The sequence below is a fragment of the Haemaphysalis longicornis genome, unplaced genomic scaffold (assembly GCF_048455015.1).
Source record: "Haemaphysalis longicornis isolate Haplotype H1 unplaced genomic scaffold, Haemaphysalis longicornis Haplotype H1 scaffold_13, whole genome shotgun sequence".
NCBI lineage: Eukaryota > Metazoa > Arthropoda > Arachnida > Ixodida > Ixodidae > Haemaphysalis > Haemaphysalis longicornis.
In genome coordinates this window covers 99,341,405-99,357,066 of record NW_027526233.1, presented here as the reverse complement: position 1 = coordinate 99,357,066, position 15,662 = coordinate 99,341,405, and the positions used below count along the sequence as shown (strand labels likewise).

The window sequence follows — 15,662 nt, the reverse complement described above, 5'->3', positions numbered from 1 at the left end:
ATCTGGGCCCATTTGCTTGTACGCATAAGTTCCCGCTTACGAATAAGACGGCAATAAGTCAAAGTCAGCCACGGCAAATAAGCCGGTTAGAAACCCCGACGGAAACGCAACCTTAACCGAGCGTTTGTATCAGTTTCGGGCAAACGACTTATTACCTAGACTGCGCTAAAGTCGTAGTTGAGAACTTATTCATTCACTTATCGCATTCGGGCAAACGGACTCACTTATCGCGTTCGGGCAAACGGACCCTGGTTCAGAGCCAGCAACTATGTGCAACAGCCAACCAGGAAATCATAGACACATACAGCACTGCCATTGTGAATACCTGTCGGGAGGTGCTCCTCTTAATGAGACTGCTTCCCCAGAACTGGCTGGTCTCTCGGGAGGAAAAGGGGTGTTGCCCTTACCAGAACAGGACGGAAGTGGTGACCTCCTGGCAAGTGGAGGGGGTGGGGGGTGGAGGGCAACAAGAAAGCATCCCACATCAGACTTTCCGCACGGCAATTATAAAATGAAAAGGGACAATGTGTAGTAAGTTGCAACCAAGGGCGTCCGCAGAACTTTTTGCAAGGGGGGGCATCCATTAGCCAAAGGGGGGGGGGGGGGGGGTACGGTTGGATAGCACCAAAAAGGCGCTATTTGAGGTTACAATAATTACAAACCGCGAATTAGAACCAAACTTGGTGAATATACATTGGATTTTACTACCGAACAAAGAAATAAAGTTAATAAAGAAAATGAGAAAAGTTACTGTCACTTTGTAAAGAAGAGTGGTCAGTCTCGCTGCATGAGGGTTCTCGACTCATGGCAACTGATCACCAGCACAAAGCACGATACGTTCACATACATAAAACTGCACTCCGTCAATCTTCCTTGAATAGCAGCTACAAACGCCTCGAATTTTTCTTGGCAAATTGCAAGATGACATGTGTGATGAAGTCTGTTAAAATGGCTCACACAATAAAGATACTACTGGCGTCCCTAACTTTCAATGCACTACGGGCGTACAACCGTTTTGAGGGGCTGATTTATAGGTTTTGTTTCGGGGCTTGGGTGGTGCCGACATTTCGCAATTTCGAAAAAAGGGTGTACAAGGTGATGGAACGGCACGGCAGGATGTTATGCTCTCCCTACTAAGTGTAGCGGTGAAGATTTCAATCTAAATATAGCTGCAAATTTGTCCGAAAACTGATGTTCTTGCGGTAAGACTGCATAAAAAAACAACAAAACGACAAACTTTTCAGAATTGTTCACAATCTTCAATAGCCAGCACAGGCAGTCTGTTTCACTGCCATCACATGACCGGCAAGGTTAGTGAGGGGGGCTCTTGGATTTACAGTCTCGGAGCCACCGCAAAGAGTCCGCCGGTAGTCCGAGGATTCCCCGAAGCCATAGGTATACATGGGAAAAGCGAACGCCGGACTGCTTCTCGGGGAGTCCGTGGCAAGTCCGAGACTGTAAATCAAAGAGCCCCACTGTCTAAAGTGCAATGTTGACCGCAGTCCTGAAGGGCGTTCCATACGGATACGCAGGACCTGAGTGTGCTAATAATTTGAGTAGAACGGATTGTTGGGCTAGATGGTTCACGTACATAATTCTTTGTGCTAAAGGACGGGACAAAGGAGACAACGCCGGTGTCATTCTCTCCTATCTTCCGCCCTTCAGGGTAAAGTTATTTTCATTATAGGCCAACCAAGCTGTGCAGCTTTTTTGTAGTGCATAAAAATATCCCACTTTCCAAGGGGGGGCAGTTGCCCCCCCTTCCGGACGCCCATGGTTGCAACTTGTTGTCCAGCAGTGTGGATGACAGTACGAGGAAAAAGAATGATGAGCAGTTCGCTGATACACGATTTGAAAAAACACATGCGACCTGAGGCTGCCAATCCAGCGTCATCAGTGATGCGCAGTTCAAAAATGTTGCCTCGCACATTCTACACACCTACACGCTTCCATTCTGGGCACTAAGCCAACAGCACAGAAACGCTTGGCACCACCACCTCACTTTTCCAACTTCCTTTCAAGCTTCCCTTATCAATATTCGGTCTTTGTTTGCAGTTTTACCAAAGAATGAAGAATTTTCCGAGCAGGGTTCAGCTTCGGGAACCAGGCAGGCCACACTGGCGTTTGGTGCCAGCAAAAATGTCGCAAGCTGCCGGCCGCCGGCAGTGCAGCGCAGCGCCTACCTGCAAAAACTTCCCCTGACGGCGTCTTTCACTTAATCACTGCAGAATGGCTGCTCGGACGGCTCATTATAATTGCCACGACCGCTATCTACCCTCTTTTTTTCAGACAACCCCCCAGACTCACCCATTATTTGTTGTCATCCGATGTCCCGAGCAGCGGCATCACGTTGCAACCACGTTGGACGCACTGACCAGCCCTGACACGAGTGTTTTCAGTAGCACAGGCCATGAACATGGCACACACCACGCTAGCTCTAGCCACCACGACAAGACACTCGACATCTGATGTGCACAATGCACGTTCGAAAACGGTGGGTTCCGTTCGTCCCCGGATTGTGAGCACATGCACCGGTGCGCATGTTCAGCACACGCCCGTCAAACCACGGAGTTATCACGACTGAAGAAGGTTTCCAAGGAGCCGATACATGTACGTACAAATTCTTCCAGAGGTGACGGTAACAAAAATGCGTGGCAACAAGCTTTGAATCTCAGCCGCCACACAGTCTCTTGTGTGCTGCTGATTTGCCTGCCCAGTCAATTGCGCAAAGACCTCGCCTGACCTCACGCTGAAAGTTGGCTTGTGGCGGCGCCACTAAGCATATTCATCTGTAGCCTATTCAACAAGCGAATCGGTTCATGACAACCTTATTACAAATGATGTCTAAATTCAAAACAAAATCCACCAACCATCATCCTTTTCGTCATCATCGTCACTTTAGGTTTGGTTAAATCGGGTTAAATAGCCATGGAATGTTAGTAGACCATCCGCATTCAGCGCCGCCAATCCCGCAGGGCACTCCACCAACTAGCCTTGGAGACGGCTTTCCACACTAAAGTGTTTGCTAGACCTGTGGCTGTCACAATGGTTAAAACAACAAAGGGGTCTTTCTGAATAGTATTCCGTGGTTCTGCTTCGCATTCTGTGCAGTATTTCTTTCTCTGTGTCCTGTGATTTGTGCTCCGGTTTCATGATGCTGGCCGTGCGTGCGTGAAAGTCGTCTGCGCCGAAATACGTGCAGTTCACGAAAATGCGTGACGGCCAGCGGACTACCGCTGTGTGTGCTTATCAAGACTGCCCGAGGATCTCCTGATCTACTTGGAGAACATCTCTGTGGGCCTCGCCGCAGCCTCTGAGCAGGTGTGTCTTCCTTCGCTCGTCGCGTTTGTCGTGCCTCGTGCCTTGCGCTCTGTGCCGAGCCTGTGTTTCCGTATCAAGCGGCCCGAGTGGACTGCCTCCAGCAGCTCGGCTGGCTTCTTCAACTGCACGTGTCGATTCCCGAGGGCCGCCCTTTGGCCGTCGGGGTCGTAGAACGGAGTGACATACATCAGGAGTATCCTACAGACGAAACTTGATGTGTTATGACGCCTTTTCCGTTCTGAGCTAGCGTTCAGAAATATTGTTTTCAGTGTTTTAACCGCATGTTCGCACCCAAGCGAGGTCGTGATAATTAATCGAACACCGTTTCATCAAACGAAGTTTTATCGAAGGCCTGTTTGTTTCATCAAAACAGTTTCTTCGAACACCGTTTCATCGAAGTGACGTCGCCCGTTTTGTCGAATGCTGTTCGAAGGGTGCCGTCGCGATTAGTAACTTTGCTAGTAAAGTTCAAGTTTTTTCGCCATAAAGAGATGCATGCAGCATGAAAGGCTTTATAATTTAGTGTCCCGTAGAAACCGCGCGTTATCCAAGCACGAGTCTTTGTCATTGCCACTTCCCATGACGATATAGGCAACTTGCAATGAGTTGAAATCGCCCCGGGTGATGCATGCCGATTTTTGTGAAGGGATTAATGAAGTTTGTTGTTATTTCCTTTCTCTCGGATTTACGGAGTTGTGTTTATGCAAAGTAATTGAGTGCAGAAATCGCCAGAAAGCACACATTCTCAGGTGTGCCTTCTGGTACTTTAAACATCCATTCCTGCACGTTTCTCCTGTGGTTCGAGATGCTCTCGAAGACCTCTGCTCGGCTAGCACAGAATTCCTGTGCTCAGGCGGCTGCTGGCTACGCAAAAGGGATTTCACCCGGTCGTCCGTAGCTTTTTGTTGCTGTTACAGGGAACTGGGGAATGGTTGAACGCCGGTTGCGAGATTCCAACAACTTTTGAAAACCTGCCAATTTTGTACAGATATATTTTCTCTTGGTAACCGTTGTTCTGCTAAGTGCTTAACGGACCAGAAGGCAGGTTAAAATCGAGGCGGCGTGCGAATCGCCAGTACCTCGAGCAGCTCAGGCAGCTGGCGTGGCTTCACCACGACGTAATTTCTTTTTAACCAGCCTACCATGTTCAAGACGGTTTGCGGCAAGTCGTTCTTCAGCTAGTCAAACTCCTGCCAGCGAGCAAGAATTTAGCAATACACGCAGTCTCTTCAGTCAATTGACGTTTGGTCGAATTCTGTGCTGGGGCAGGGAGGCCTAAGCGCGGAATTATCGGACGGACGCCGAACAATTGGCGTAGCTTGCTGAGGCTGAGACGCTTATGTAGCTGCCAGTGTCTAGCGAACTCCTTAAAGCTTATCTACATCCCAAAGTGCTTGGTCCCACGCTTGAAGAAAATAAATCTCCAGTTTCTTGCAAATTAAAGTGGTGATATCAAAACAAATTACCACGAAGATAGAAGCGTGCGAAAAATGAACTATCTTATTATCACTGTCCATGTGCCACAAATTGATTCATTGTAGGTGTTGTAAGTCGCAGGGGTAAAAGTAGGTTGGTTACTTTCCCCATGTAATAGCAAAACCGGCGACGAGAGACACTAATCAGTCTTTGTCTTCTCATTTCGCCCAGCTAGCAAGCTATCTCTCACCCCGCGACTGCGCGCTGTACCGCGCCAGCCGTGGCAGGCCGTGGCTCAACGGAACAAAGGAAGTGACAAGTGTTTTCACTCATTGACATTTATTACTGAATAATAAACATACAAAGAGCATGCAGGCTAGCTGGTTGACGGCGAGGATCTAGTTCCTCGCCCGGGCAATTTAAGGAAATCGAGAGGTTCGACTGACTGCGACAACAGTCATCTCCGGAACGCCTTAGTGCGCTCGCGTTTGCCTCGCCAGGACGCCGATGGCAGCCATTGCGCCCTTCTTTTTGCCCGATCCTCAAAGGAAGGAGGTCGCTAGGCACGTCCTCTCGCCTCGCTTCCCGAGCTCCAACCTTCCCCTTCTTGCATCCCGCGTGCTCTCGCTGGCCACAAGACACTCCTTCGGCGAGGAGGTAGATCCCCCTCACCGACGTCTCGCCAAGCAAGTCCCCGCGAGAAGCAAGCAGTGCGGCAAAGTTGAACGAAAGGGAACGCGCTAAGGTCGCGTTCCCACATCCCTCCAACCTTAAACCTTCCCGTACGGTGGCAAGAACACAGCGTGGGGACATCTAGACGCAATGTTCGTAACACTAAACAAAACATGAAGGTTTGCCCCGCGTAGTAGCTGCTTCGCACTCGCCGTCATCAAACAGGCATCGTCAGCCACATGCACAATTTAACGCCCATGCACAATCTAACGCTCAGGTGTTGCAGGTAACACCGAAGTTAACACAGCTGCTCTGGACGCTCAGGTGACGGTGAACAAGTTGGCTCGAACAGGCATGCCAGGCACACAAAGTTCCAGGACGAGAATTCGACGTAGCGCAGCACTGCGCAGGCTAACACGAGCAATCGTTGCACTGGTGCTCTTGTCAGTCGGTAATGATGATCAGTAGTTTCGGTCCAGCCCTGGCCGAAGACAGCAGGCCAGGGTCTGGAGGGGTAGGGCTGAAGCCAGCCCGAGCAAGTGTAGCGACTGCGCTGACAGATGACGCCTGTACAGCGGCTGCTCTCAGCCCGGACGCGCCGAGGATGTATCAACAGGTCCAGGTGCCTCCCGACCGCAAATTGCGGCCCAGGCACCGCAGTGATGCCATGCGATGCAGCACAGGACGGCACCGCCCGCACCAGCATGCCCTCCATCATGGAGAGAGACAGCAGCTGTAGGGAGCTCCCACGGAGCTGCAGCTAGGCCGCCTCCAAGTAGCTGCCACGCCAGGGCAGCCGCCAGTGGTCTACAGCTTTCGAACGCTCGCAGACCCGGAGCAGCAGGTGGCAGCACAGACATCGCGTAGCAAGCAAGCCTGGGTGACTCAACTCGCATTGCGCATCACATCAGCATTCCTGCAAGCCCTGAACTCAGGCAAGGAAGAAATGCTATCCGTCAGCATCGGCCGCGTGACACGATGCTTAAAAATTGCGGCTGTCAAAAGACGGTTTCCGACAGCGCACACAAAAAATTCACTTTCTTGAGGCAAAGGAGATATTCCCTCACTACGTGCAGAACCACTTAAAACGAGCATTCCGACGGCATGCACCCCGCCATTGAGTGGAGAAGAGGGGCCGTTTCCCGTCCATCTGCTCCTGAGCTATGTCCCCCTTGGTCGTGCCCTCTCCCATGTGGTGCCGGCTCCGAAAAGCCTTCGGGCTACACAAATCTTTGGCAACGACCGCAACCCAGAGACTTGCTCTACTGCCCCATTCGCAGAGCCGTGAAGGAGACATCGGCTTTGTCGTCGGTCCTACCCGCTCGCTGCTACACAAATAGCTTAATGAGCGGTGGCGCCCATCGCGTCTTGCGATGTCGGAATGCCCGGTGCCGAGCCGCAATACCAGACAGCCCTTATGGCACCTGTGGCCCCTGGCAACACAACTCCCAGAGCCCCGACTCCCGGAGTCGATAAAAGAGACAGCAGGGAAAAAGAAAATCGGGCCAAACAACGCAGCTTCCGTACTCGCTCAGTTCGGGCTTGCAATTACAATGGTACAGCGCGGGCTGTATGCCCTAGCGCTTCAAGGGTGTGGGACTTCTAGTGAAGAGCTTTTCAAAAAAATTTTGTTGGGGGCATTACATTATGGTTTTCTTGACCCTGAATTTGAAAAACATGTTTATTTTATGTGTAAATACACCCAAACCATCTTTTTTCGTCAAAACAAACGACCCCTGCCCGCGGGCGCGGTGAGAGCCCTGGCTGCCTTTCGCGATTGGCTGGCGGCAGGTGACGTGATATTCGGAAGTGCCGGCGCTGCGGTGACCGCTCAGCCTGAAGATCCCATTCTGTTCCCGTTCAGATACGGGCCAGAAGGTCCTCTGGTGAATGGAGGGCTCACACAATCTTTCCTTGGAATAGGAGAGCCTGATGGAAGTATAAACGCAACAGCTTCGCTCGCGGCGAGCTTTAGAAAGGGGTTCTCCCCCAACGACTCATGGCTGACTTGTTTTTCGGGTGCAGGGGAGGTGCACAGATATTGGTTCACCGCTTTCACTACCAGCGGTAGTCACAATTCCTAGCACAATTTTTCAACCCACCATCATCCCCATCCTCGAATGTGGAACTTTGTTTTTACATTTCGACAGGTGGCAACAAGCTCTGTGCAGCAGCCTGCGATGCGCACAGGTAGTGCGGCCGCCGCCGCATCGCGCAGAGGTGCTGGTGCCGCGTCGCTGCTCGGCCAATCAGCGGAACGTGGCATTGCTGCACATACGCATGTTTTAGAATAGGGGAGCCGAACGTTGGTCGCCCCCCAAATGGTAGAGGAACCCAAGCGCAGCTCGCTGGTCCCCGACAAGCTTTAGAACGCCTTCCCCAACAGCTCCAGCCGGCTCAGGTAGCACGGAGTCACCACTGATGTTGGGAACTTTAGGCTTAGCACCAAGGGTCGCTGGTATCTCTTCAATTGCGAATGACTATCCTTAACACAGTTTTTCACCACACTATCATCCCTTTCTCGCATGTGGAACCTTATTCCTACGTTGATAGTCATTCTAGTGATCAGTGCTGTGCTCATTCTTGCGCGCAGGTAACGCCATCCATCGGCCTCTCGCCGCATCTCGTGCTCGGGCAGATTCGTTTGCGGCCGTCGACGAGCCTCCACGACCGGTCGGCACTCCGCATCACGATAAAAATTCGATCACCTCTTTCGAAATCACCTTGGATGAAAATCCCTAGCACAATTTTTCACCGCACTATCATCCTCTCTTGCACGTTTACCTTGCTTTTCGCGACGGCCTTGATTCTGGACGGTAGCGAAGAGCGGTCGCTGCCGCGGCATGTGTGGTGCGAGCCGTTTCGTGCGCCGTACGGGCATGCACGACCGGCGAGTGTGCGGAGCGCTTCTGCGCTCAGACAACGCTTCATGCTTTCAGCTTGCTTGATTTCTTCTTAAAATCTAGCTATTCAGCTAAGTTGTCGTCACAGCCAACAACGTTGATCGGGAAAACGAGCAAGAAGTTCGGGAAGCCCAGAGCGCTGTGGTCCCAAAAATTTTCTAATCCCCTAATAATAATGGATCAGAAACTTGGGGTACCTCCGTATTTGTCTGAGTCCGTCGCTTCGCGTATGAAGCACAGAGCACCGGACGACACGGCCGGCCCCGCGGACTACTCGTGAAAGCAATGTAGCCACGGGCGCTCGGGCAGGAAATCTCTGGTATAGGAGCCGCTTTAGGGAATCACACAGTAGCATTACAGTTAAAAATCGACGCGGAAGCAACTCTAGACAATGATGATTAATGAAGTGCAGATTACACGCCTGCTTAATTCGTAACTTCGCCCAGAAAACTGGGACACAGCGAAGCGGCGGCACACGTCGCTGGCCGTCTTCCGAATATGACGTTACTTCCGGTCGCGGCCTCGGTTTCTCGCTCTTCCGGCGATGCGGCAGGGAGCAGTGGGTGGGGTGTAGGGTCAACTTTAACGACGAATACCGCTGTCCCCAAGCTAAAAATGACGAAAAAAACTTTACAGGCATAAACTGACCAATGTAACAATTGTAAAAAGCAGAGTTTTGCCCTGCTTTAAAAGCGCATCAGTAGCCCTTTAATGTTTTCCGTGCCTCAGCTTGCCGCGGCAGAAACGTCCCGCCTAAACGGCGCACTGAAAAACCTCGGCGCTGACATGTTCTAGCCTGATATAGCAACGTTCACTCCGCTCTCAAGAAAGTATGCCTGCCTTCGCTAGCGATCTGATTCACGCTAGCAGTAACACTTGTCAGGTTCGGACAAAGAACTTTTCCACGCCCAACAAAGACATGTTGCATGTTCCGAGAGCCAGCCCCACATTGATGCGCCAGATGTGGGCCGCAGGGGTAAAAGTAGGTTGGTTACTTTCCCCACGTAATAGCAAAACCGGCGACGAGAGACACTAATCAGTCTGTCTTCTCATTTCGCCCAGCTAGCAAGCTATCTCCTACCCCGCGACTGCGCGCTGTACCGCGCCAGCCGCGGCGGGCCGTGGGTCAGTGGAACAAAGGAACAAAGGAAATGACAAGTGTTTTTGCTCATTGACATTTATTACTGAATAATAAACATACAAAGAGAATGCAGGCTAGCTGGTTGACGGCGAGGATCTGGTTCCTCGCCTGGGCAATTTAAGGGAATCGAGAGGTTCGGCTCATCGCGACAACAGTCATCTCCGAAGCACCTCAGCGTGCTCGCGTTTGCCTCGCTGGGACGCCGATGGCTGCCATTGTCGCTCCAACTTCCCTCTGCTTGCATCCTGCGCGCTCTCGCTGGCCACAAGACACTCCTTTGGCGAGGAGGTAGATCCCCCTCACCGACGTCTCGTCAAGCAAGTTCCCGCGAGGAGCAAGCAGTGCGGCAAAGCCGAACGAAAGGGAACGCGCTAAGGTCGCGTTCCCACAGTGTTTAATGCGCCGATGCAACGCAGGTGGTGAGGCACGCCGTAGTGGATGGTTCCAGATTAATTTTGAACTCTGGGGGATCTTTAACATGCACTGAAATCTCGTACACAAGGCGTTTTTGCTTTTCGCCTACATCATAAATGCGGCCGCCACAGTCAGGATTTGAACCCGCGTCCTCGTGCTCAGCAGCACACCACCTTGGCCACTGAGCCATCGCTGCGGGTCCATGCACCCAAAGGCTGTTCTGTACGACCAAATTCGATATAATGTCCTCGATGAAATGCCCTTCCACCAAAGCGCGTTTGATGAAATGGCTTCTATGGAGTGCCGTTCGATGTAACGGCATTTGATGAATTGTCCACAACCCCTCAAGCGGTGCAATCAAGCAGAACTGGAGGCTGCAATCACCCAGTGATGTGTTTTTGGTGTAGGTCTGGTCCGGTGGCTACCAAATGTACGAACATTATTACCGTATTTACTCGCGTAATGAACCCTCCCCCCACTTGTCTTCTTGAGAATTTACTTTTTTGTCACTTTGAATAGGAAATGCAGCGGGGATATGTTTTTATCTGAGCATAGTTGCTGACCCCTTAGGCCATCACTGTAACTTGGTATCACGCTAGAGTACACACAGAAATGTTAAAAACGCATTCCAACAAAAGGAAATCTCAACAATAGCAAGAGACGCGAGCGCAAATGCCGTGGCTTACAATTTAAAAATTGCGCGCTTGCGAAGTGCCCCCTGCTGAACGCAAAACAAACCGTGCGCCGTATCAACGTTCCTGCGTGCAAACAAAGCACAAAACGTAATCCACACTCCTTCTCTGCTCATTGTTGCTAAAGCTAGTTTTTTTGGCGGCGTGTGAACAAAGCATTAAACGTACTCCGCACTCCTCTGCTCATGAGGTTCCGCGACTTCGCCATTGTGCTCGTGGTTTTGCTGTTCAGCTGTGTTCGGACCTTTCTTTGTGCTCCTAGTGCACGCCGTACAATGGGCCAGTACATGGGCAGGGGTGAGACAGCTGCGCATATTGCGCAGTTTTGATACAAATTTGTTTTCCTGCGCCAGGCTGCTCCAAAAGCTTGAAAATTGCAAAAATTGCTCGAAACTGCTCCAAAACGGTCTGAGAGCGAAGGATTTTAACGCTCCCGTCATTCTCAGTGGGGAAAAATGCTTACTGACGGCATAATTTTACAGCACCCCCAAGGTGATGCTGTTGTAAAGGCTTAGTTGATTGATCATTCAATAAAAAACCCGCATTAAACTGCCTTCGAAATAGTTTTTCGAAAGTCACGTCCGGTTGCACATGTAACATTCTGTGAGTTTTAAAGTTTCCCCAAAACCATTCTAAAGTCCCGTAGAAAAAATACTTATGTGTACTGAGGCGACAAAGCTACTTGTGCAAGTTAACAAAAAAATCACGCCATATCCACGGAATGAATGATGATAAGTGGGGCGAAGCTCGAGAGGGGGAGATCATTGGTAACCGTAACTCTCCCATGAAAGTTCGCCCATTACATCATTAAGAAAGACGTAAGACTGTGTGCGTACATTGTACAAATCAACTTTATTTTCGGAGTCAATGCTCCCAGGCCCAGACCTGGTGAAAGACCCTGCGCCACCGAGGACTACCCCGCACCTCTACGACAATTTGTCACGTAGGATGGGACACAACGGTAAAGAAAGAACTTTTATTTAGGGCGAACTTGTGCCCGAACAAGACGAGAGGAAACGATCAAAGGTCCTTGCGTCTCGTTCGATCTCCGAGAACGACTGCCTGCGTTCGTGGCGTGACCTCTTGCGTGATCTCCCCCTCGCAGTGCACGTGCGCTCGCGCCTCCGTTGGCGAACACAGACAAGCTCGCGCTCCCGGTGCCGAGTTTACGCTGCCGGTTGCAGCCGGTTCTTGCGCGTGCAACGCGGCCCACTTTGCGACACCTCCGAAAGCATGCGGCGGTCACATACCACGAGACACAAGGCATGGACAGACCCATGACTTAAGGAGCTTCGCCCCTAAAAAATGGCAATGTTGGAGCGCCGTATCTCCAGAACGGGGCACCGCCATCTTGGTGTGGTGAAGATTGGAAAACATCGCCGCCAGGCGAAGCAGTTGCTCGGGCGGAGTGCTCTTCGCCGATTTGTACCATGGTTCTGGTTATGAGGGTGGCTGGGCTTACATGTAGTCGTTTGATCTGTTGCGGGAAGTTGCGCGACTTGAAAGACGGGAGTTCATCAAAAACAACGTGTTGCCCGAGATTTTGCCGTGTTTCGGTCTTGAGTGTGAGGTGCGGTGCAGGCTTGAAGTGTAATTTCGGACTCGTTGGGGTGTTATAAAACGCTGAATTATTTCTACCTCTGACAGCAAGCTTGCGAGCGGCGGGAATGGGACGGGACGATAGACACTGCAGAAGTGGCGGCGCAGGCTACGTCATCGCCAAATGTTCACGCAGTGTCTGACAACGGGACGGGCTATTGTTGCACGCTAGTAATAATGGTTCATCTATCTGAAGGGAAATTCGATGCCAAGAATTAGGTGGCTAAACATACCAACGTTACTCAAATTACGATCGTAGTGAACGTGTACCTTGGGGGTTTGAAATGGGGGTGGGGGAGGGGGGTGCTGGTGTGGTGCGACGACTGTCACCTCGCTTTGCACAACTTTTGCCGTGGCTCTACACTTGTCTAAAGCTCAGTCTGGGATTGCAAAAATAATAATTTGGGCATTCACAACATAATAACAATGCCTTACAATTGCGTAGTTTTTCAATTCGATATTCTCAATGGTGCTCCACGCTATCTATGTATAGAGCCTAGAAATTTAAAAATAGTTTGTAAAAATGTAGTGCAGTTCGTAACTTGTGATATTCTGGTAGAAAAAACTTTATTGATAGCTGTTTCAGTGTTATGTACATTCAAAACCGATTAAGAAAAGCACTTCCCTTTTCTCCTCCCCCCCCCCCCCGAGTTGCCAAAAATGTGATTTTTTAGGCTCCTAAGGTGACAATATAAATGTCGTTCTTCTGTTCCAAATCAAGGTTCTCCTGCTCCGAAATCGAGATTTGCTGCTCCAAGAACTGCTCCCAAATCTGGTTCAGCTGTCTCACCCCTGCATGAGCTACACAGCCGGATTTAAACTGAAGGTGGTGGAGCGTGCGTTCATGCAAATGGAAACCGCGCAGCTGGGCGGCACTTCGCGTACGCTACGGGTGGAAACGAGGTTCTTGGGCGGGGAACAGGGATCGCCGTATGTTTCGTGGGTACAAAGAAGGGAATTTTCCGGTGTCGGAAAAGAAGTTTTGGAGTGCCTTGATGGCACGCAAGACGGTGCGCTGTGTGCCGACAACAATTGTAAGGCGGGAAACGACTTTAGTAAGGAGGACAGCTCCATGGTGAGACCCACTAGCATGTTGCAAACAAAAAAGAAATTTGATTACATAAATACCTACGTGTTTTTACGAAAATGGCAAGGCTCTGACAGTGCTTCTCTTAGCAACTTTATTGTATGAAATTTCAACCTTTAAAACTGGTGCAATTTCTGCCCGCATAATGAACCCTCCCGTACAAATTCATGCCCATTTTCTGGAAAAAAAGTGGGTTCATTACGCGAGTAAATGCGGTACGTGGTGACCTAGAGAAAGAGGCCAGGAGTCACCACTGATTCATACGTTTTACTTGATATTTTATTTGTTTCAAGCTTGTGAAACAATTGGGATTGTTGTTATCTGGAGAAAGCAGTCCTTTTAAAGAACCAAACTTGTATTTGGTGTTCCTGGCTCCTTTTACTGACACCGGCTGAGAAAGGAAGGGGGACTTGATGTGGGCCCTCAAAATGATGCTCCGGAACTTTTTCAGGCAGACTCGATTAAAATGAGCGCTGCCTTCAATTTTAGCTGCCACAAGAACTCCCCGTTCTCCAATGCTTAGGGATGCCCTAGTTAGTAAAAGTTGCAACAACAATGATAGAGGATGATGGCGATGAAGCAGCGACGACTGTGGCAATAAGCGAACTTTAAACACTGCTACAAAAAAGGGAAAACGTGCTGGCCAGTTTTCAACTTGATGACTGCTTAGACGATAATGCTTGTATTGTGGTTTGCAAGGACACAAGCCCGGGAGTTACCGCTCCTAAAGCACGACAACCAACAATAGTTCCTAGATCATTTGCGCAAGTGTCGTGTGCATTGCATGTGTTCCGCTTACCGGAACTCATGTCATATTCAATCTGCTCTGTTACAATGGGCCTTTGAACTGGGAATGAGTAGTCAAAAAGTGCTTCACATAAATTTAACGGGTCTGTTTTATGGACAAATGGGTTTGTTAAACTCTGTAAGATTTATTACTTGAAAACTTAGTTGCTTTTCATCTTTTCAATGAAAAAAAGCTTGTGGGACTGATGACTGCGAGACATCTCAAACAGAAAACATGGATGGCTGGCGCGTGCAGAGTGATAGTGTGGCAGCTTCTTCAATCCAGGCTTTCACAAAGAGACCTAAAAATGTACTATGCATAATTCGTCGTCCCTCATTTGTTTTGAATAATCACGAAACTACTGTTTAACCATTTGCTTTCAGAAGGCATGTCTGCAAAACCTCTGCATGCCATTATCTGCCATAAGTGAGACTATACTCGGTGACAACTTAAAAACGGCACCGGAAGTTGCCGCTGTGCCTTATCACCGTAGCCGGATGTTTCTCCGCACGGCGCTAGTAGGGCATTACTGGGAATATTTTGAACATGGCGTGAGCCATTCCCGTGATTTTTTGGACTTAATATGCTTATAAACGACTCCAATGACGACAAACAACCTGTGTCAGACAAGGCAGACGATATCATGCATTCATAGCATGATATGCTCCGGCGCTTTGGCGGAGTGATACACTACATGAGGTGGTGCCGTTCTTGAGTTGTAACTGAGTATAGCAGTAGCTTTACGACGAGATGTCTTTGTGCATGTCATGGTTTTGTGCGTCTTAATTGTTGCTGTTGATTGTGTTTTCCACTTCCAGAAGACACGCTGAGAGCGAACATACCACCTGCAACATCGATTGGCGAGAGCTGCGTGGTAGCAATGCCTGTGGATGCAGCCTCCAGCAGGGGTGTATCCTGCAGCCAGACTCAAGCCGCGATTACTACCAATGACATAAGTACCTGCCTTATTTGATGTAAGTGTTAGTGTGTACGCACTACCAACTGAACTTTTCTTTTTTCAGGTACACAGTGCGCTCTTACGTTCCTCATCAGTGCAAGCTCCCAAACACAAGGGGAATTTCCAGGTTAGAGGTCATGTTGTTTGCTCTTGTACGAGCATTGTAGTACGTAGTGGTCAACCAGGTTGAACAAAACAAATTTGTTGACCAGATTTGGTGGGAATACCCAAGGCGGAGCAAGTTTCTGTGAAGGAAAGTTTGACATCCACCTCAATGCAGCTGCACAGCTACAAAGGAAACCTGTACAGCTTTCCTTTGCAACCGTACGACTGCATTGAGGTGGATATCAAACTTTCCTTTGCAAAAACAAATTTGTCTATTTTTTTGGCTCCCTGTCTTCTGACTATGTGCGGGGTAATATCCTGAAGCCATGATTTTTTCCTGTGCAGAATACAAATTCCACCAAGTATGGTGCTGACACCATGTAACATGGGCGACAATAGGTTCGGCCGGCACAGGCTTGTGGGCCACTGTCTCGTCATTCCAAAACAATTAAGTTATGCTTGAGTCATGACTGCTTGGGACATGTCACTGTATTCACTCACTTTGACGGTTTCTATAACGCAACTTCCATGCATTAAAGTAAATACTATGTCTCGTGATAGTGCAGC

The 15,662-nt window shown here is 49.7% G+C and overlaps 1 protein-coding gene and 1 long non-coding RNA gene across 3 annotated transcripts in view; one reads left to right on the top strand and one right to left on the bottom strand.

Annotated features, from left to right (window-relative positions):
• LOC144164434 (uncharacterized) overlaps positions 1 to 2,715 on the bottom strand; it is a 38,735-nt gene extending 36,020 nt beyond the window's left edge. The window contains exons 1-2 of one of the 2 annotated variants that reach the window (XR_013321199.1): positions 2,308 to 2,715; positions 326 to 433 (exon numbers count right to left, since the gene is read on the bottom strand). This is a non-coding gene — a long non-coding RNA (uncharacterized LOC144164434). The remainder of the gene's footprint in view (positions 1 to 325; positions 434 to 2,307) is intronic. The other variant, XR_013321197.1, reaches the window with a different exon arrangement.
• Positions 2,716 to 10,834: 8,119 nt separating this feature from the next.
• The window catches only part of LOC144163967 (uncharacterized), a 41,953-nt gene continuing 37,125 nt past the window's right edge, over positions 10,835 to 15,662 (top strand). The window contains exons 1-2 of the mRNA XM_077694605.1: positions 10,835 to 10,856; positions 15,055 to 15,117. Coding sequence (XP_077550731.1) covers positions 10,835 to 10,856; positions 15,055 to 15,117 — 85 coding nt within the window. The remainder of the gene's footprint in view (positions 10,857 to 15,054; positions 15,118 to 15,662) is intronic.